The 23,288-nt window shown below is 38.6% G+C and overlaps 1 protein-coding gene across 2 annotated transcripts in view; it reads left to right on the top strand.

Moving 5' to 3' along the window:
- Positions 1–23,288, top strand: part of LOC143036591 (BTB/POZ domain-containing protein 6-like) — a 244,789-nt gene that overhangs the window by 138,967 nt on the left and 82,534 nt on the right. For both annotated transcript variants that reach the window (XM_076204150.1, XM_076204151.1), the window contains exons 6-7: positions 111–247; positions 17,850–18,123. In XM_076204150.1, the coding sequence (XP_076060265.1) occupies positions 111–247; positions 17,850–18,123 (411 nt within the window). The remainder of the gene's footprint in view (positions 1–110; positions 248–17,849; positions 18,124–23,288) is intronic.

Raw genomic sequence — 23,288 nt, 5'->3', positions numbered from 1 at the left:
AGTTTAGATAACTTTATGGATGGAACGGTAGGTGGTAATGGACATGTAACTGCCTAGTGTAGGCCTTAAGGTCTCTTACAATCTCCTTCATTCTTATGTTCTTATAACAGGTCTTCAGAGACAACGGGAACGCGGTGCTCTTGTCCTCCGCACTGCTGGAACTCACACCAGAAGTGATGCACAGACTTCTTCAAGAACCTCTCAGAGTCACAAGCGAAGTGGTCCTTTTCAAAGCCCTCGTCTCTTGGTGAGTCCCAAAAATGACAAGTACTGTTTACTAATGTAATTAATCAACTTTCGCGTCCAACAATCATAGATATTGTATTGGTTAATGCAGTTAATCGACTTGCAATTTTTTTTTTTTATTATTGATACGTTTTAAAGGTTTGTGGGTATTGGATTTGCTGTACGTGTTGAAGCGCGCGCGTGTGTGTGTGTGTGTAGAGTCCACCACCGTGGTCTTGGATTAAGTGTTAGACTCGTGATCGACCGGTGTTATCAATTCCGATGAGAACTCAGATTTTTTTTTTATGTGGCCCGATGTATAGGTAATGTTGTGACCTTCACACACACACACACACACACACACACACACACACACACACACACACACACACACACAGGTACACGACTCCTTGCCCACAGGTAGGGTGCCGGTTCGCAGTGTGTGTGTGTGTGTGTGTGTGTGTGTGTGTGTGTTTACCTAGTTGTATTTTGCGGAAAGAGCTATGCTCATAGTGGCCGGCTATATATAGTGCGTGCGTGCGCGCGCGCGCGTGTGTGTGTGTGTGTGTGTGTGAGATTCACCATGGCCTTGGATCACGTGTTGGATTCGTGATCGAGTTATTAACCTCCCAGATGAGAGCTCAGAACTCGTATAACCTATGGGTAATACTGTGACCTTGCACGCACAAACCCAACTACCCGCCCACGAGAGTTTGAGTAACAACCCGCAGCGCAGCGATATTGAAATTATTTCAGCCCTGGGCGGGATTCGAACCCGGACCGCCACAGTGGCAGGCGAGAACCACTGTGTGTGTGTGTGTGTGTGTGTAATTATTCTCATGCTTTTTTGCGTGCCGGTTCGCAGCGTGTGTGTGTGTGTGTGTGTGTGTGTGTGTGTGTTTGTTTTTTAGTGTTTTGTGTGTGTGTGTGTGTGTGTTTGTTTTTTAGTGTTTTGTGTGTGTGTCTGTTTGTTTTAGTGTTTTGTGTGTGTGTGTGTGTGTGTGTATGCGCGCGCGCTCGCGTGTGTGTGTATTTACCTAGTTGTATCTTACGGGAAAGGGAGCTACGCTCGTAGTATCCCGTCTTTGTATTTCGCAGTATTTAGTTTGCTCTTAAATTCGTGTGTGTGTGTGTGTGTGTGTGTGTGTGTGTGTGTGTGTGTGTGATTACTCTCATGTTCTTTTGCGTGCCAGTAGATGATTTTTTTATACAAGTGAAATACCCTCGACATTTTAAGCTAAACGGAGATAATAGGAGGAGACGCGGTTCCAGCAAGAAGCCTCAAAGTAATGGTGGCCACATTCAGATAAGTGGCTGAGACATTAAGGCGATGTTGAAATTCTAAAGGTGATTCAATGCTTCATTTAGGGGCTCCGGATTCTATTTTGGTTTCGGTTCGAATTAGCATACCAGAGTTCACTCCCTGATTCGCTTGCCCTGCTCACGGTCTCATTCCTCCTTCCTCTTGATGACGTTTTTCGTTTTCTGTTTGTTGTTTTTTTCTTTTTAATTTTTTTCTTCTTCTGGTCTTGTTTGGATGATGGGTCTACCTTTTTATTTGTTTATATATTTACTTATTTGTTGATTTATTAATTTGTCTACTCATTTATCTAGTTACACATCTATCAATTTATTTTTTATTAATATTCTTTTTTTATTCATTCTAGCTTTTTCTTAAAAAATACTAATAAATAGTACCCGCTCATATGGTCCTTAGATATTAGAAATAATATAATCCTTCTTTTTGGTCCTCTTTAAATAATTCAAGTTTGTTCTGATCAACTTTATTCTTTAGTCTATTCTTCCCAACAATGATTCCTTCTATTTTCGCATTCTCCAAGAAATTCTTGACATTTCCCTTTTGGTTTCGTTCAGCTATACATCTATTCCATCTCACGATTTATAATTTTTCATTGATTTTCGCCTATTTTCGGTATTTTGCACATGTTTACCAATATACGGGTTAAGAATGTTTATACAATTCTGGTATTTTAGCCATTTTTTATATTATTTATATTTTTCAAAATGTCTTCTTAATGCTTCATTTCATACCATTCTTGTTTTCCTTACATTATGAAAGAAAATCAGTTTTCATAGAAATGGAAAGAAAGGGATCCTTAAGTGGGAATCTCGTCAAAGATAAATTTAAGAAGAACTCATTAATTAGGTGCGGAAATAGAACATACGAGGAATTAAAAAAGGAGAAATATTGAAAAATGGTTTGTTGGATGGTAACTTTTAGTAAAGCTTGTATTAAAATGGTAAGAAACATGTGGATTTTTTTTTGTGTGGAGGAATGAAAAAAATAATAGCTATAAATTTTGAGTGTAAACATAGTTATGGGTATCTACGATCATTCACTAAGAAGAGCGAATAAACTAGTCCATAAATAACAACAGTTGTGATCAACTAGATAACGTCAATACGAGCAAGGGAGTGACAGAACGTCGTTGGCAATAACCAATGTTTTTATCCTTGGTTAAAATACCACATAAAAGAGGCAAAGTCACAATAGGAGTGCAGTAACTGGAAGTAAAATGGATTAATTTTATTTTTCATTTTCCATTAATTTATTTATTTATCATTATTATTGTTTTAGTGATTTTCATAAGGGCAAAGGATTATTTTTATGACGATAACGGAATGGAAAGGGAATTTCTCATTATCGCAACAAAGATGAATTTACATCAGCTGAATAGCCGACTAAAAAGAAATAACATGAGATAAAATAAAGATAAAACAAGATAAGATAAAATAAAAAGTGAAATAAAACAATAAGAGAATGTGGATCCTAGGGGTTGTCTAAGAGTTGCTCTTTTGCAAATTCACCATCAACATAGCCTTTTCTCTGTCAGTGGTAGGTTATGTCGTTAGGTAGGTTAACAGTCAGATTGATAGATGGATAGAGAAGATTGGTAGACGGATAAATAGAAATGGGAAATTATCTCTAGACATCTTAGGTCGTATACATAACCTCGAAGCCCACCAACCAAATTTGACCCGACGACCCTACATGACCTCTTGACATTTGGCGCCAGGTAAGGTCATTCATAACCCAGGAGCCGACGAGGAAGAACCTACCGCTCGTTTATTTTTCTATTCTTTGCTAATATTGTTTTACTCGTCCAAAGACGTTTTCTTTTTGTTTTGTTTTGTGTCACTAAGATCTACCACGTTACGTTAGTCTAGTTTCTTGAATTTGCGGTGGGTAACTTTTCAATATGATTATATTGTCAGTTGATACAGTGTAGACATGGTTATCTGTTATGGCTATTATTAGTTTGTTCTCTTTGTTTTCAGTTTCCTTTGCGCCATACGTCTGGATTCCATCCAGATATTTCCCGTTGTCCATTACCTGGAAATTTATCTCTCTCAAACAAAAGCTAAAGATAGGATAGAAAATCTGCTCTCTTTAGACCTTGACCACAGAATCATCTTCATCTTTCTGTTCCTTTACTCTCCTATATCTATTCCTATTCATCTCTCTCTCTCTCTCTCCTTCCCTCCCTCTTTCCCTTCCTTCTTCCCCCTCTCCCTCTCTTTTTTATTTCCTTTTGTTTTTAATTCTTTTCGTATTGTTTATCATATCTTCCGGTTCTTGTCGTATCATATTTCCTATTCGCTCTTTATGCAAGTAATTTTTAATTCTTTATTTTTCCTATCATATACGTTTTTCCTCTGCAGTACACTGAACCCTGTGAGTAATGATAGTTTATCCTACAAATAACACATGTACACACTGCCAGGTGGCAGCACACTAAGCATTTCTCGCTATCATGCCATTTAATTTTGCTACTTCGAGTAGAAACGACTTCGTTTACGATTTTTTTCATTTTTCTAAATGTCAAATTACTCTTGAATCATATAAGAAAATGAATGATGAACTAGAAGCTAAATAATGTTGAACATACACACACATACGCACGCACACATCTTGCCCTTAAGTGGGCCCTACACGATCAATATTATTGCGCAATTGTACAATATTATCAACGCTGTAGGAATGGTACTGAAGAATAACATGTTATATTGAAGATATCAAATGTGCTATAGGCCAAACACGTGTGCTTCTTCAATAATATTGTACAATAGCAAAATATTGCACAATAATATTGACCGTGTAGGGCCCACTTTACACTTAAGACACATTGTTGAGATGTTCTTACGAAGTCTAGAATATTGCCGAAATAGTTTCTACTCAAAACGAAATAGCAAAAGTAAGTAGCATACTAGCCTAGTGTGCTGTTACCTATACATGTAGTCACACACATATCCATTGACTACATAGATCTGGCAATACATACACGAACGTAATATACATGGTGTGGAGGACAATTCATCACCTATCCTCCTGTCACCTTATACTATTCCTCACGTTTACATTCCCTCCCTTTCCTTACATGTCATAACTTCCCTTCCCTTACCTTCCTTTCATTTGCCTAAACCTCGCACGTCCTTTCCTTCCTTTCCCTCTCTTCCCTTTCCGTCCCATTTCTCTTGTACCTTTCTCTACTCTTGCCCAAACTAAACTTTCCTTCACTCGTATTTCCTTTCCCTCTTCCCTTCCCTTTCCTTCCTTCCTCCCCCTTTCCTTTTCTTACCTTCCTTTACCGTTCATTACCTTCCCTTCTTCTGTCCTATTTCTTTGCCAAGCCCTCTTTTTTTTGCACCTCTTTACCCATTTACCCTCCTTTCCTTAACTTTTATTCCCTTCCCGTCTCCTACCTTCCTTTTCCTCTACAAAGCCCTTATTCATTCCTACCCCTTCCCTTACCTCACCTTTTGCTCACTTCCCCTCTTCTACCTTCCTTTCCCCTTACCCAACCCCATCTTTCCTTGTCATTTCCTTTCTTTCCCTTACCTTCCCTTACTATCCTCTCCCTTTGCCAAACCCTTATTATCCCTCCCTCATATTTCCTTTCCCTTCTCCTCCCCTTCCCTTTGCTTTCCTTTCTTCCCCTTACCTCTCCTTCCTCCTCTTCTACTTTCCTTTCTCCTTGCTATCCCTACTTCCCATTTTCCTATCCTCTCTTTCCTTCCCTCTCATACCTCCCTTACCTTATGCTCCTTTCTCTTCTACCTTCCTCTTACCTTTCCTCGAATTTCCTTTCCTTTCCCTCCCTTACCTCACACTCCCCTTAATGTCTGCTAATGCTGAAACAATCAGTCATACGTCTTTTTTTTTTTCTTTATTCTTTTTTTTTTTTAATCTCCAGCTACCCCCACCCCCCATCGATTCTTCTGGGACCATTATTCTCTTTGACCACACGTCTTCAGGGCCAATTAGTCATTTTCTGCTTTTTCCTTTTAACACAAAGTTTTCTCACATTTGGTGTATTTAGTTAACATTTATTGCATTCTATGAACTCTGTCGATTTTTGGATTTGTCAAACACTTCCGCCGACTAGATCTATTGGAATAAATTATATCAGTAATCTTTTTTATTTCCTCAAGCGTAAGAAAAATTGTATAAATATAAACATGCATACATACACACACACACATATATAAATATACTTATAATATACTTCATACATATACATTCATACATATACGTATATACATATACATACATATATACATATACATATATATATACATATGCATACATACATATACATATCTATGCATACACACATTATATATATTATATATTTATATACACACGCATACATACATACATATATATACACATATGCATACATATACCAGGAAAAGATTCCAGTATGTGATGAGGCTGGATATGTAATGAATAACTGAATGCACAAACAAATTTATAAGCAAACAAGTTAGTTTATGTATATATGTAAACCTTAATAAGAACCGAGAATATATTAATCTACTTTTTTATTCACTGATCATTAAGCCCTCACGTATTTTATTTCTAAAATTTATGTAAGCTTAGATGGGTCTCCTTAAGTATTCACAGGCCTGATTGAAGGTCTCACTGGGTAAAATGCTCCTCTTCAGAGTGAGAAGGTGAAAAGAAGACTCAGAACTGACAAAGATCCTTCCTGGCTGAATATACACTTGACTTGCTCAAGAGTTTGTGTGTTCTTTGACTCGAAAGGCAAATTTTAAAGTTAGTTCATCAAGAATTTAGAAAGTCAACGTATGCTAAAGAAATATGAGCCCATTCAGATCTATTGAGGCAGTAGGAAGTGAGGGTATGCAACAAAGTGTGACAAACAAGATGAGGAGGGAAAGGATAAAGTGAGAATTACAAGGAACACCAAAATAAAACATAAGCAACATTCATAATCGTGTATAACGTGTTTATGCTGCTATTTTATTTTTTACTAATTCACATGCTAAAAAATAACGTTTATGATATGTATTGGTATTTAATATCCCATGTATTGAGTGTTGAATCTATTGGTTGTTTTAAGAATAGGTTCGATAAGGATAGGGTTGAAAGGTGGTATTGGACATGGAACTGCCTGGTGATCTCTAGCAGTCTCCTTCGTTCCTATGTTCTTAAAGGTCAGATATCAACAGATATACCATTCGCTAAAACTCATCGTATTGCTCGAAAAAGTACTTTTTAAAAGCATACAAATAAAGTTTTTACCTATTACAGAAGAATTTATTCAGAAAATTCACTTTTAATTGCGCCTCGCATACCACTTTTCCGAAGTCTAGTTATTCAGAATAACAATATTGTTTGTTTGGCAACTGTGACGTCACGAACGCGGACTTCCCCGAACCTTTCCCGAAGCGCACGGGCGGAATGTTTCGAATAGCAGACGACGCAGTGAAATGAAGACAAAACTGTTTTTTGCCAAATTTGATAAGATGTAGATGGTGGAATTATATAGAATACTGTCAGTATGTTTTTTTATGTACATTAAACTGTAAATACAAAAAGTTACTGAAGTCTTGATATCTGACCTTTAAAGGTCAGATATCAAGACTTCGATTTTAATTTATGTACTTCATTTCTTAATATATTCATTGAGCAAATTTATGTTTTTTTATTATTTCTATTTAGTTACTTGTATTTATCCATTATATTTATTCATTAATTTTCTATTCGTGTTTACTATTTATTCCTTTATTTAACTATTTATTCATTTACCTATATCTTTTATCTATTAATCAATTTATTCATTTGTAATAATTCATCTTATTTAGTTATTCATTCATTCACTTATTCATTTATTTTGCATCAGACCTTGTTATAGACATACAGGTTTCTCTGCTCTATTAGTGCAATTCCTTTTAACTAGTTTCTCCTTGAATGTCACTGAACAATTTTATTCAGACAAAGAACACCCCGCCGTCTCTATTAGACAAACTGTAATAATTCTAATGGCCTGTATACATAATTACTATACATAATTACAAAGAACTACTGAGAAGTAATGAAGGCTTGAAGATATGTAAATTCTGGGGATGTCTGTATAATGTCACTTCATTTTTCTATACCGTAGTTGGATGCAATTAAATGCATTAGATGCAGGTAAAGGGTGTCTTGGTTAGCTATGAAACTTAGTAATTAGAAACAAGTCTAACTATGCACGGACTCGATGATCGGAATGAAATTACACCAAACCCAAACCCAGCCCCAGCCCCTCAACCCCGGGGAGATGGAGTTGCAGATCAAAGATTAGAATTATCCGATGTCTATCAATTGGTTATTTTATTCAATATTATTCTTTGTATGTTTAAGTGTTTGTAACCTAACCAAACCTAGCCTAACCATCCCTATGTGTTGTTTTGCGCTGCTGGTATCGCATTCCTTAAATTGTGGGTTCGAATCCCGCACTTCCTTTCCATTCCCAGCAGTGACTTACTTGACCCAAGTCCCCAAAGCGCATAGGGCAGCAGCCACGCGCCTCCTGGCGTAGGTTCCTCGCCTCCTTGCTGTCTTAATATGATGACCTTATCTTCATTACTCTTGTTAAAGCCCTTGACCAATTTGAAGACCTATGTTAGATTACCACGCACTCTACGGCTTCATAGTCGATGTGTCTAACCTCTGGACTTCTATTTGTAGCCGTCCTAGAAATGAAACCTGTTCTGTTCGCTCTAATCCTGACGTTAATGCAGTTTCCTAGATAGGTCAGGACTCACTAGCACTTCCAAATCTCTGTTGCACTTTCACTCCGTTTTCTCTAAACATGTGCTGTCTAAGCTGTATCTGCCTTCCGGGGTGACGTTTAACACACTGTATTTTGAGATATTGAAGTTCATTTACCATTTCACTGACCATGCGACTAATTTGTTAAGACGTTCCTGCAATATCACGGCGTCTTTACCCGACTTAATTTGGCGTCTTACTTTAGTGTCGTCCGCAAACTTAAAAACACCACTAATAATCCCAATGCCGAAGTCGTTTATATACATAACGAACAATAAGGGACCCAAAACATAGCCCTGGGGAGCTACACTAGTAATATTCCTCCATTTGAATTTTACACCGTTAATGGTGACTCGCTGTTTTCTGTCACTAATCCATGTTGTAATCCATTCAAACACTTTTCTTCCTAATGCTTTAGTAGTCTTTGGTGGAGCACCTTGTCAAACGCCTTGCTAAAGTCAAGAAAAATAATATCGTAACTATCATTGTCATCTGACGTCATGTAGAAATTAGTGTACAAAGAAAATCACTCATGACCTAACCTTGGTGAACCCATTCTGAATCACGAATTAAATTGTCTCGATGAGATTTCCGGTTATATTAATTATTGATTATGGCATTTTACCTATAACTGACGTCAGAGTGATTTGCCTGTAGTTGCATATAGACGATTTTTCACCCATTTTTGAAAACAGGAACAACGTTTGCCTGCCCCCAAAATAGGCACGAATCCAGTGTACACCGATTTACTAAATACGGCCTCGAGATCAGATTGTACAGTGGATGGGGTCCCTGAAGAGTCTGTTTTTTGAGGAACCTTATCTTGCATGTAAACCCTTGAATGATTCATTTCCCATCTCTTGTTGTATGTAAAAAAAAAAAAAAAAACTAATATTTCATGGCAGCCCAAATAATTCTGCATCTTGGGTTTTACTTAAATGTTTATGTTATCATGGACTTCGGTTTACCTGCACTTCTATAGGCCCTGTTCACACTAGCGGTTTGAACCGCGGTACAACATAGTCATGGTAAAAATGCGCGGTTGTGTGTGAACACCTCCATTACACTGTGTCTAGTCATCTAGTGCCTTGAGAATGGCGCGATTACCCTACCGATGCGTTGGCCAATGCGATCTTCGTAGTTGTTATAGTTTTAAGTTTAAAAGAAATCACTTAAAACCTCCACCCTTCCATCTCAAATCCACCAATCCTTATTCCTTACCCAATGTGTCCAGTTCAGAGTGGGAAATAGGATAATTAAAGAATAATACAACTTATAGATCCTTAATTCCCATAAAGTCAAAGACACGCTAAACACTACAAATTAGCTTCTTTGTATTACTCTAAAATATCGTTAAGGTCAACAACAAGTTCGCAGTAATTGTCTTGTACTTTAATCAGATCCAGCAACCCACTCGCAGTAATAGTCTCGAGTTTCAATTAGTCAGTGTAATTCGGTATTTGATACCACGTCTTCTGTGGCGACGTCCAATCAGTGTGCAGTTTCGACACCAACTGACCACTGCAACTTCAGTCATTCCCTGGGAGGTCAGCATTGCTCAAAGATATCAGGGCAGGACTTGTAGGAATAGAATTAAATTAGACATTTTTATATTTAAGAAAAAACTGACCACTGCCCTTCAGTCATTCCATGTGAGGTCAACATTTCTCAAAGATATCAGGGCAGGACTAGTAGTAATAGATTTAAATTAGACATTTATATATATATAAGTAAAAAATAAACTGACCCTTCGCGTTTGGTGGTAAATCGGTAACACCGCCAACTACGGTGAAGAAGAACTCGAAGAAGAAGAAGAACTCGAAGAAATCGAAGAAGAGGAAGAACTCGAAGAAGAAGAAGAAGAAGAACTCGAAGAAGAAGAACTCGAAGAACTCGAAGAAGAGGAAGAAGAACTCGAAGAACTCGAAGAAGTAGAACTCGAAGAAGAAGAACTCGAAGAACTCGAAGAAGAAGAACTCGAAGAACTCGAAAAAGAAGAACTCGAAGAAGAACTCGAAGAAGAAGAACTCGAAGAAGAAGAACTCGAAGAAGAAGGAGAACTCGAAGAAGAACTCGAAGAAGAACTCGAAGAACTCGAAGAAGAAGAACTCGAAGGACTTGCGAGAACAGCTAGATGTTGACAAGAAATAAAAAGCAATATGATTTTGATATTTTATTTTCCAAAAAAGGGGCGTAGCCCAGGGCGCGCAGCGCCCGCGCCTAAGGCGCAGCGCCGCAGGCCAAGGCCCCCGGCGTAGCCGGGCCGGCGCAGCCGGTGGGCTTTATATATAAAGCAAAACCTAGTTTACCAACAGAGTGGACAAGGAATGGAATGGACCTAGTACCCATGCAGTGAACGCTGAAAATAATTGGTTAAGAGTTGAAAATTTCATGGATGAAAGGTGGTACGGGACATGGAACTGCTTAGTATAGGCCATATGGCCTCTTGCATTCTCTTCCATTCTTATGTTCTTAAGTGGATATTCCCAACACACTCAAGCTACCAAGCATATACTGTATGTATTACATTTCATCAACACCAAAGATGACCCACTCTTGGTGGGATTTGAAACATATTGCGTGTCCATGGCAATAAGTTCATATTGCCTTAGTCTCGTGAATATACGCTCTAAAGTTCAAAATACAACTGGGGTCACTTTAGTCCACATATCGTGAACACTTCTTTTCTTGACTGTGATCATCACAGACTTACAAATTTCCCGTTACACGTCCATTTCACCAAACTTCTTCAATACGAAAAAAAAAAAAAAAAAAAAACTAATATTTCATGGCAGCCCAAATCATTCTGCATCTTGGGTTTTACTTAAATGTTTGTTATCATGGACTTCGGTTTACCTGCACTTCTACAGGCCCTGTTCACACTAGCGGTTTGAACCGCGGTACATGGTCATGGTAAAAATGCGCGGTTGTGTGTGAACACCTCCATTACACTGCAATTAATCCGCGGTTGCAACCGCGGCGGTTGAAACCGCTGGTGTGAACAGGCTATAATCGCGCTGCTTATTTAAGTAGTCTGGAAGTGTCTGGCAGTGATGGCACGAGGTTGATGGCGACTCAAAGAGGGCCATTTTTCCGCCCGGGTCGGTGATGGCACTGTGAAGGTCATTATCTGCCTCGCTGAATTTACAAGTGCTGAGAATGAACCGCCATTCATTGGAATTAGGACCTCAAATGACACTAACGTTCTGACCTCTCCAGAGTCATCGTCAGTACCATTTAAAAAAAAAAAAAAAAAAAAAAAAAAAAAAAAAAAAAAAAAAAAAAAAAAAAAAAAAAAAATATATATATATATATATATATGAAATTAAAAAATAAAATAAATAAATAAAAATAAATAAAAATATATAAATAAATTCACCATCCCACTTCCGCGAATTGGAAACTGAGAAACCCTGAATTGGGCCGATGTTTGGGTCGCCTCCCTGCCTGGCCAAGGCTGACAAGCACCAATGCAACATAGCCCCCAGCGGGTCCCGTGATTGGAACTCACGACCACCTGCTCAGGAGTTCGACACGGTACCCACTGGTCTACTGCTTGGCCCCCTTACTATACATAAACAATCAAATACTACGAGTCTTTATACTAATGTGTATCGACTTTACACTATGGATGTTAGGGACATTAGTTTCACTCCTAGGTACTACAGCAGCACGGGGTTCTTCTGCCAGAAATTTGCCTAACGAAGAGAGGCTTAGGCACCTTAACTTACACTCTCTGGAAAGACGCAGAGTGTGGGGTGATCTAATTGAGGCGTTCAAGTGGATCAAAGGCTTTAACAAGGGTGATGTAAACAAGGTCATCACATCAAAACAACAGGGAAGGACTCGCAGTAATGGTTATAAACTAGACAAATCTAGATTTAAAAAGGAAATATGCTAGAATTGGTTTCCTAATAGGGTGGTCGACGAATGGAATAAACTTAGTAACCATGTAGTAAGCACTGAAACTATCAGTTGTTTTAAGAAACGATTAGACAACTTTATGGATCGGGATGACAGGTGGTGATGGATACGGAGCTGCCTAGTGTAGGCCTTACGGTCTCTTGCAGTCTCCTTCATTCTCATGTTCTTAAGCATATTACTTTATGTCGAACATTAGGATATGATAAAGTCTACGATGTCTTAAAAGGCTTATCTGAATCATTAATCTACGACCTAAAGATATGCGACGCTCGTAACTCCCGAGATAATATAAGTCAATGTAGTTATAAGTTGTGGCAGCTGTAACACAGCCTTCTTCCTTTTGTAAAGGAAGAGATTGTATCAAAACACATGCACGCACACATAAGCTCTTACACACACACACACACACATGTACACTCACGCGCAAACAAGCACAAACACATATACATACAATAACTGTTGATTACGAGTCCAATACATGATTCAAAACCGTGGTGAACCACACATACGCATATGCACATACACATCTGTACACATACACGCGCGCGCGCACACACACACTTGCACATACACATACGCTCGCACACGCACACACACTTGCACATACACATACGAACGCACACGCCCATACAAACACACACAGGCACAACAAATCCAATTTCTAATATTAGTATGTATATACGTATTAATGTATGCACGTATTAACGTGCGTATATATCGTAATGAATGCGCGTATTAACGTATGTATATATCGTATTAATCAGCATAGAGGATGAATCTAGCAGTACAGAATTCCTAAAGTCATCAATCAGGCCCACATGATGCTCAACTTTACCGATGTTCTAACCTATTTACTGAATAATGCCATTGTTCGGTGGTTCATTGTTACGATAGAATAAGTGGTGTTATGTAAGGTTAGGTTATATTCGGGTCGATTATTCAATGTCAGATTAAGGAAGGTTAGGTTAGGTTACGCTGGGTTGAGTGAGTTTTGGTTAAGTTAGGTTCCGCTAGGATAGGTTAGGTTAGGTTCCGCTAGGATAGGTTAAGTTAGGTTCCGCTAGGATAGGTTAAGTTAGGTTCCGCTAGGATAGGTTAAGTTAGGTTCCGCTAGGATAGGTTAAGTTAGGTTCCGCTAGGATAGGTTAAGTTAGGTTCCGCTAGGATAGGTTAAGTTAGGTTCCGCTAGGATAGGTCAAGTTAGGTTCCGCTAGGATAGGTTAAGTTAGGTTCCGCTAGGATAGGTTAGGTTAGGCTAGGTGAGGTTAGGTTAGTTTAGGTGGTTAGGTTAATTTACACACACTACAATGGGTTAGCTAAATTGGTCAACTCCCAAAAGAAATCAAATAAAACATGATCTAAAAATTATTTTTCATCAGCTTTGATAGAACTGCCATAAGAAAATATTGTAGCAGCCTTCATTTGTACGAAATTTCTCATATTGTACTTGTGTTACCTCGGAAATAATAATAATAATAATAAATAAATAAATAAATACAATAAATAAAATCATAAAATAAATAAAAAATAAAATAAACAAACAAATAAATAAATAAATATATATACATACACACACACATATATATATAATTATATTGCTGAAGAAGAAAGTGTAACACGATTAAACAAACGTAACCGGATAAGAAAACATGTAAACGACAGAATAAATAACACAAAAACATACGAATGTAGGAGACTGCAAGATATTATGAGGCCTACATTAGGCAGTTCCACGTCCATAGCCACCTATTACACCTCTTCATAAAGTTCTCGTCTATTAAAACAACCAATTGTCTCTGCGATCACTATATGATTACTAAGTCTACTGCATTCGTTAATCACCGTGTGTAAACCAGTTCTTGCCTACTGCCTCCGTAAACCTAAACTTCCAATGAAGTAACAACGCAACAGCCATACACTCCATATGTAACATATCGCTCGTGTTCCCCGACCTCAGCCACGACAGCCATGAATGTCGAGAGGCGATTTTATTACATTTAAGTACAAGAACCCGTGATGAAGGGGTTAGAGAGACGAAGAGGATGGTAGTTAGGAGACGAAGGTGGTGACAGTCCAAAGAGGTTATTTTCTTAGCCAGGGCGTTAAGTAGGTCATTAACTGCTTCAGCGAATTCGCGAGCGCTGAGGAGGGAGGACTCGCCATCCATTAAGGTCACGACCTGTACCAGGTCAACGACCTGCGCCAGGTCACGACCCGCAGCAGGTCACGACCCGCAGCAGGTCGCCGCCTCCTTGGGTCTTTGCATTCATCTGCCACACCATCTGTCCTCCAGGATTTCATCAGAGGCGAAAGAAGAGAGAGAGGAAAGGAGAGAGAGGAAAAGAGAGAGAAAGCGAGAAAGAGTGAGAGAGGGTAGGGAGGGGGATAGAGCGAAAGAGAAAGATGTGTGTGTGTGTGTGTGTGTGTGTGTGTGTGTGTGTGTGTGTGTGTGTGTGTGTGTGTGTGTGTGTGTGCGCGCGCGCACTATTGCAGACTAACAAAATTGCCCAGATAATAAAAGAATCATGAAAGTGAATATATATTTGTTGTATTAATATTTTTACATGTCGTAAAATAACCATCATGTACAGCTATTAAATAAACAAAATACACTTCTTCATAACAGTAACATATCTTAGGTCAAGATTGTCAGTAAATAATACACATTTTGATATATGTACGTATACATGTATATATGCCAGAGACAGCATCTCCCAGGTAACCGGTAAGGGGCATCGTTCTTACTCAAAGGTAAATAATTACTGTTATCTTACGGAAATAGCTACTGTGTAGCAGTACAAGATTGGGTGTTCAACATCATTCGTGTGATGGTTGCACCTGGGATAGTATGATTCTGTGGCCAAAGCTACTCTGTGGTGGTACCGGTGGATAATCCCCAGAGCACAAACGTGTTAGTTTGGTTCTTGCGTCTCCGAGATGGGATTTTTCTGTCAGACTGATGGTAGTAAGGTCTTACAAAGGATAACAAAGGCGGAGCATGCCGACAGGAGACCTTTTGGTCCATATCTAGGTCGGATGCGAAAAAAAATTAAATAAATAAAAAATATAATAATGTAAATAACAAATAAAATACATAAATAAATGCATAGGTATAGTTAAATAATAAACAAACAGGTCTTGTTGGAGTGGTGGTCTAAGTACATATGAATGGAGGTGACTGCAAGTATGGTTGTCTAACAGAAGAACATAAGAATAGAGGAGACTGTTAGTATGGTAGTCTCACAGAACATAAGAATGGAAGAGACTGCAAGAGACCATAAGGTCTACACTAGGCAGTTCCATGTCCCTTACCACCTGTCATCCCTATCCATAAAGTTATCTAATATTTTTTTTAAAACAACCAATTGTTTCAGCGTTCACCACATGGTTACCAAGTCTATTCTATTCGTTAACCACTCCATTGTTAAATAAGAACTTGCCTATACTCTCCTCTTTTGTGAAGTTGTGTTGAACAAGAATATGATTTTGGTGTAAATATATCATGTGGTGAACGTTTATGGTTGTTTTATTTATATTTGGTAGTATGTTGCTGGTGTGTATTTTTATACTACAGTTGACAAAGGTAGGAAGGGCAAAACGACAGGAGACCTTTTGGTCCATAACTACATCGAATGCTAAGAACAGATAGTTAAACGAAGAAATGAACAAACAAACAAGCAAACCAAGTGACGGCCATTATGTCATATTGCTGAGGCGTTTATATAAATGAATCTCTTAAAAGTTGTACAGTACTATATAGCACTGCCTCTAAAGAACGCTTACTCCATTGGTTGTGCTTGAATTGTGTTACATGAGTGGGCAAATTTATTATCTCTTGCAAAGAACTTGTTCCTATCATTTTCATATCGTATCCTACGGGTAAGATTATAGCTTACGTAAAGATGCTCTATTGGAGTGTCTTTGTTGCACACTGTTATCATTCACAATGTATCATTTGGTGTATAAATTGTTAGGTGTCTATATTTATTTTCCTGATTGTTGGGAGCCAGGCTCTGGAAGCGTAGTCGAATGTGGTTCTTATGAACTGTTTGTAGACTATGATTAGAGTTTCCTTCTGTTGTCCAAAGCCCGCGCCGGAGATTGATTTTAAGTATGCTTATTTTCTTGTTGATTTTCGCTGTCGGGTCTATGTGCGTGGGATGAAGGTCATGTGAGTGCCAGATGTGAGGTCTAGATTTTTTTTTCCAGTGGAATAGTTTGGAGTAAACAGAGTATGACTACATAGTATGCATATATATATATATATGTATAAATGTATTATATTATATATGTATAAATGTATTATATGTATAAATGTATTATATATATTATATATATATATATACATATACACATATATATATATACACGAATATACAAAATATTATATAAAGATCAAGAAACTCTCCTCCGTTTTAAAACTAAAATTAGTATTAGTGTGTTCCTCGTCCTATTCTTTCCACAATGATTTCATGTCATCTTTTTGTGTCCTAAGTAAAGAGAGCTATGCAGTAATTCAAAGAAATTTCATTGACGCATTCACATACAAGACCAATCTGCATTGAACAATACACTATTTGCTATCAACCACAGAAATCACCATAACACTCCATTGTCAAGGCATTTCCAGTAAACTGTGGTAATATAAATGGTTCATGCGTGGTAATATATACATCAATTAATACAAAATGGAAAGTCAGTAAATATCATCTGATAGATTTTATAAAGTTTAATTTCATTTATACGATTTTTTCTTGGCAGATTTCTATAAATCTTCTCAATACAACCCGAATCCCCATAAGATAAAGGAAAAGAAATAGATAAATATATATGTTGTGATTCCTTTAGCACTTGTGTTAAAAGAGTAATAAAAATATGTAAATAAATTAGGGGTTCTTCACAAATAAATAAACTTCGTCTTGTTTACTTTTGTATCCAAGCCTCACATTTTCAGTCATATATAAATCACGACCCATTAAATAGAAATACATGATGGCTTTCCAGACAGCCCTGCCCAGGCAGAAAGGAGACCCAATAACGGCCTAAAAACACAGCGACTTGCAAAACTGACAGGGTTTTTACTATTCCAGAGGTTTCTCACTTCCCACAACGTGAGTGGGACAAATTTAGGTTTACGAGGGGAAAAAGAAAAATCGGTTTACCAACAGAGTAACAATTAACAACCACGTAATGAGCACTGAAACAACTGACTGTTTAAAGAGATTAGATAACTTTATGGATAGATATGACAGGTGGTAAGGGACATGGAACTACCAAGTGTAGACGTTATGGTCTCTTGCAGCCTCCTCAATTCTTATGTCCTTATGTTATTATGAAGCACAAAGGATTACAAAGGATTACAAAGGCGGAGCATGCCGACAGGAGACCTTTTGATCCATATCTAGGTCGGATGAAAAAAAAAAAAAAAAAAAAAAAAAAAAAACCGTCAGTTCTTGTACCGTGATTAGGAATCGGTTACAGAGTCCTGATTTGGTACAAAGTTATCCCACCGATAACCCATGATGTTAAACATAATTCACGAATTATCTTAATCCTTCCAGGTAACTCAATAGTTCATTACGGAGCAAAACCTAAAACTATACTTTTATCATTTTAGGGGAACGGCTCAGCTCAAAATGAAGCATATGACACGATCGCCAGGAGCTCTGAGGGAAATGATATCCTATTTCCTGAAGGAGATCAGGTTCCTCACGATGTCTTCGGACGAGTTCGTCCAAAGCGTAATCCCCTCAGACGTTCTGACTCCGGAGGAAAGTGTCTACATCCTCAAGTATCTCGCTCGACCGGATCAAGTACACGAGCCACATCCCCTGGACACGAGCTTGCAACTCAACACAACGAGACTAAGTCGTTCTCATCATATCACGAAGGTAAGGCTAGCATGTTTTTTTTTTTTTTTTTTTTTTTTGCTATTTCGTTTGAGCAGAAATGACTTCAGTTACAGTATTCTTGACTTCCGTAAGAACATCTCAACAATGTATCTAACATTAGTCGTCTTAAGTTCATTCAGCTTGTCGCTGTGACGCAAGAGTTAATTCGACATTTGGAAATTTGAAGAGCAAAAGATCATAACCGAAGTAATTTCTACTCAAACGAAGTAACAAAAGGAAGTATTATGCTTGCAAGAAAAGCTTAGTGGGGGACAAGAATACTATCACCGTGTCTCCTGCATGTTAAACGAAATACTAAATGGGGTGGAAGGAGGGGACTGGAGACGCCATAAGAACATAAGAATGGAGGAGAGTGCGAGAGACCGTAAGGCTTACACTAGACAGTTCCATGTCTCTTACCACCTTTCATCCGTATCCATAAAGTTATCTATTCTTCTCTTATAATCAATGGTTTCAGCGTTCATTACATTATTGTTAAATCACTCACTAAAAATCAAGACAAATGCATCTTTTGAGACAGTCATACCCATTATCAGGGACAATAAGGACTATGAGAATGAAAAGTTAACTCATGCATACGTACATACCTAGGTCTATTTACTCTACTCGCATATTTAATGAATACGTCTCTCTTAGGTGATGAAATGGACAATTCTAGATTCAAAGTATTTACATTTATTTAGATAAAAAAAAGTAGTTTTTTTTTTTTTTTTTTTTTTTACCTCCTTGTTTTCCTAAATCAGACCTAGTTAGATAGGAAATGTCTATGGACATGCTTTACCATTGTAACCTATTGTATGTATGTCATTGCCAGTAGCCGACAAGCCTATCCACAGAACCATCATGTGAAGACGGAGCCATTATTATCACGAAGTTTCGCTTAACATATGTTCATCAAGTATTATCGCCTGGACTTATAACTGGCACAGCTGTGTGGTGTTCCTAGACCCGGCCCGGACATTTAATGTCCTTCTTGCCTTGAAAAGTGGTCTAAACGAGGTAGTAGGCTATACGAGGTAATTGACGCCCGCGCTGGTTGGACTTGCTATTAAGGTAATTCATTTGTGATGCAGTTACAATACAACTTATTCATTGTGTAAATATGCACATTAAATATTACCCCTACAAAAATCACAATATAAAAAATTATTGTTACATGTATGGTACATTAAATACATCCAATTAAATTGTTCACAGTGTTCAAAATGAAGGTTATTGATTAACTGATTTAAGCTTATTATAGAATAAAGTACCTTTCAAGTTCGAATTTTTGTCTCAAAAACCACGGATTAAGAAAAATAAATATTATATAATATCTACGTGAAGTTAACTAATTTTATTATTGATGAGACATAACGCATCTGCATACTATGGATGCCATTTCTGATTAGACGCGGCTAGGCTACTTTACAACGTCTACTGAGCCGGCTACGTCTCGACGGCGAGCATATGTGAAGATGGCGTTAGAAAAAAAATTATTTATCAATTTTAACGTTTGGCAACTCATGAGAAGCTCGTAGATGTTAACACACACAGTTAATGAATGAGAAATTGGAAGATAGGGGGAGGTGAGAGAAAGAGATATGGCCGGTGGAGGGGGGAGTAGAGATATGGCGGGAGGGAGAGAAAGAAGGCAAGAGAAAAATATGGCAGGGGGAGGAAGGGAGAGAGAGGGGAGGGGGAGAGAAAGGAAGGGGGAGAGAAAGGTAGGGAGAGAGGGAGGGAGGGATAGGGAGAGAGAGGGAGGCAGGGATAGGGAGAGAGAGAGGGAGGGAGGAATAGGGAGAGAGAGGGAGGGAGGGATAGGGAGAGAGAGGGAGGGAGGGATGGGGAGAGAGAAGGAGGGAGGGATGGGGAGAGAGAAGGAGGGAGGGATGGGGAGAGAGGAGGAGGGAGGGATGGGGAGAGAGGAGGAGGGAGGGATGGGGAGAGAGGAGGGAGGGATGGGGAGAGAGGCGGGAGGGATGGGGAGAGAGGAGGGAGGGATAGGGAGAGAGAGAGGGAAGGCGCGCGCGAGAGAGAGAGAGAGAGAGAGAGAGAGAGAAGGGATAAAGGAAGGATATATGACGGGAGAGGGATAGCAAGGGAGAGACAAAGAGGAACAGAGAGAAAGGAAAGACGGAGATAAAGAGGAAAAAGAGAGAGAGAGAGAGGGAGAGAGAGAGAGAGAGAGAGAGAGAGAGAGAGAGAGAGAGAGAGAGAGAGAGAGAGGGCGGGGTAGAGGGATATATATATGGCGGTGTGGAGAAATAGTGGGAGAAGTGGTATTTTCTTTTTATTCTACAAGATGAAAAATCTGAATAGAATATTGTACTAAAATATAAGATTCTTTTTTATTTCATCGCTTGGTTCAATTACTCACTAACCTTTGTTTGGAACACGGTGAACAATTATGAGGATGTCTTTAATGTATTATACATGTAACATTACAGTTGGATTTTACATTATACTTACTGTAGGGGTAAAATATTTAATGTGCATCTTCACACAGTGAACAAGTTGGATTGTAACTCCGCCTTACAAATGAATTTCCGTAATAGCAAGTCCAACCACCGCGGGCGTCAATTACCTCGTTTAACGTACTACCTCGTTTATGCCCCTTTCAAGGCAAGAAGGACATTACTTGTGCGAGCCGGGTCTGGGAGCACGACACAGCTGTGCTAGTTAAAAGTTCAAGAGAGTACATTATAAAGATATATTAAGCGAAACAAGCGAAACGTCGTTTTAATAATGGCTCAGTCCTCACGTTGCGTTTATCTTAACAAATCTATTGTATGTTGACTTAGTAGAAGGTGGTATCGTATTCGGTGGTAGAGCCAAGTGGTTGTGATTTGACGAAGTAGTATATGGGGGCATGAAGTGACAAAATTAGGCACCAATCAATTTCAGCTGTCACATAGTCTGATTTTTGGCTTGTCTGTGTGACTTCACTCAGAACCTGTCGAAGTTACACAACTGAGAATTTAATATTCAAGTATACCAGTCCGATTTATAAAAACAATGATAATAAATGAATAAATAAATAAATCATCTTATACGTAATGACAAATAATAAACGTTAAAGAACTTTTTTTGAAATGTAATTAAGATATGAAAACCAACTAAATGTATTAAACTGCGGAGTGCAACAGTGGTGGAGGTACGATGCCTTGACGAGCGTGTACTGGGTCAACGCTTTCCTGAGTACAGCTGCACAGAAAACTATCGTTAGTAAATCACGCTAATCATTTTGACACAAAACAACGAAACTATTTGAGACAAGTTGAAGTCTCCATCGGAAATAAGATTATCATGTCATAGTGAATCCATATGAACTCCGGAACTATTATTCGATTCATATTCATTCAGAAGGAATTCGAACAATTCGAACCCCAGAAATACCAACCCTTCGGTATCATAAGGTTATGTTCATTAGCGAATGTTTCGACACCCCTACTAACGATAGTTTTCTGTGTAGCTGTACACGGCGTCACGAGCCATATAAAGCAAGTGTAGGCAAGGAAACAAATTTACAGAAAATTTATGTGACTTACAAAGTCGCGATAAAGGTAATAATACTCTTTAACAATATCACAAGTAGTATAAGGAGATACAACCCATTTCAGAGCTGCACAATTCATGAACGGCGTAAGTCCGGTGTCGCACAGTACGGGACCGGCATTTGCGGGTTTTTATTGGCTACAGCAGTCTCCCTTATGAATCATTAAACTCAAAAGCTAACAAGAGTACTTTAACCAGGGAGGGAGATAGTGGTCATTACATAACGTTCTGGCTATCGCCAGCTGATTTTATTAAGCTAACTGAATTTCCCAACAAACCCGCATAGTGTGACATCAAGCATTAGAGATCCGGCAAGTAATTGCTAAGGAGGTACTAGCAAAAACGAGCCAATAGTGCGTTGACCATGCTTGCTATACGAGTACATAGAGTAAAACACGTCCTAGCAGTTCTTACCTACAGCGGGCTCAGAAAAATTTCACACACTGCTTTTGTGACTTTACCAATAAATACACGGTTACCTTAAACTTAACACGTAAGGATATGTAACTGTTCTGAGGCAGAAAGTTTGAAATGGAGAGGCTACGTGGAAGACGGAAATGATTCAAGTCACGTAGGCCATCATTCATTTCAAACGTGCACATTTCCACACTACTCTCTCCGCTTCCCAATGAAAATGAAATTACGTCATATATATGACGTCACGGATGACGTAATATTACGTCACGCTTCTGACGTCATAAATACGTCACGCCTCTGATGTTATAACCATGACGTCACGCATCTGAACTGGATGTCATATGCCAATATTTTACAACCCAACCCACCATCCCCCAGTCCTGAACTAGATAATTTACCCCCTTCCCCCCCTTGGGGGAATGGGCTGGGTGGATGGGGATATACTGTGGTCCCTGGAAGCCCTACTTCCCCCAACTAGGACCACCATTTGAATAGGGTGATTATGGACCGTGACCCCTCTTCTAAAGCAATGGTTCCCAAGCTATCTACGACGCTCCAGCCGACCTGTACGCCCTCTCCAACTTTTTTTTCGTATTTATATTATAAAATACGTTTTTCTACTTATACAGTATATTCTCTACATAATCTTCATAGATAACGGGTTGGGGTGACTGGTAGAATTATACTTTGAATGTATGCAATGGCAGATACTTGTTCTTGGAACGATTTCATAATTCTTACGAGTATAAACTATTTTTTAGTAGATAATTTCACGCCGCCTTGTATCTTCATCACGCCTCCACTGCTTTGAAAGAACCGCTATGGACCGCGACCGTCCATGGACCCCTTCTTGAACAAAGTAACAACCTCCTCGAACGGGATCATTGGACCGTGACTAAAGTGGGCCAATTCCTCTTTCAGCGGTCCCAAAATTGATCCAATTATGACTCAAATATTGGTGTCTCTTATCAATTCTACAAAGAACTTTCTATAGTCTGAGTAGTGAGGATTATTGCGCTATGTTCCTGATCACGAAAGGGTCGATTCAGGCTAACTGATATGCATTGCGTCATGTGTGAACTTGCATTCAAAATAAACGCATACAAGTGACTGGCAGTAACCATGACCAGATTAATTTATTGAAAAAATCTAAGACTGTATTTGCTACAAAAAATATATATATATTA

Source organism: Oratosquilla oratoria, chromosome 20 (genome assembly GCF_046742065.1).
Source record: "Oratosquilla oratoria isolate Oo_2021 chromosome 20, ASM4674206v1, whole genome shotgun sequence".
NCBI lineage: Eukaryota > Metazoa > Arthropoda > Malacostraca > Stomatopoda > Squillidae > Oratosquilla > Oratosquilla oratoria.
Note: the sequence above shows the minus strand (reverse complement) of the source record. Positions and strands in the feature narration are given on the sequence as shown.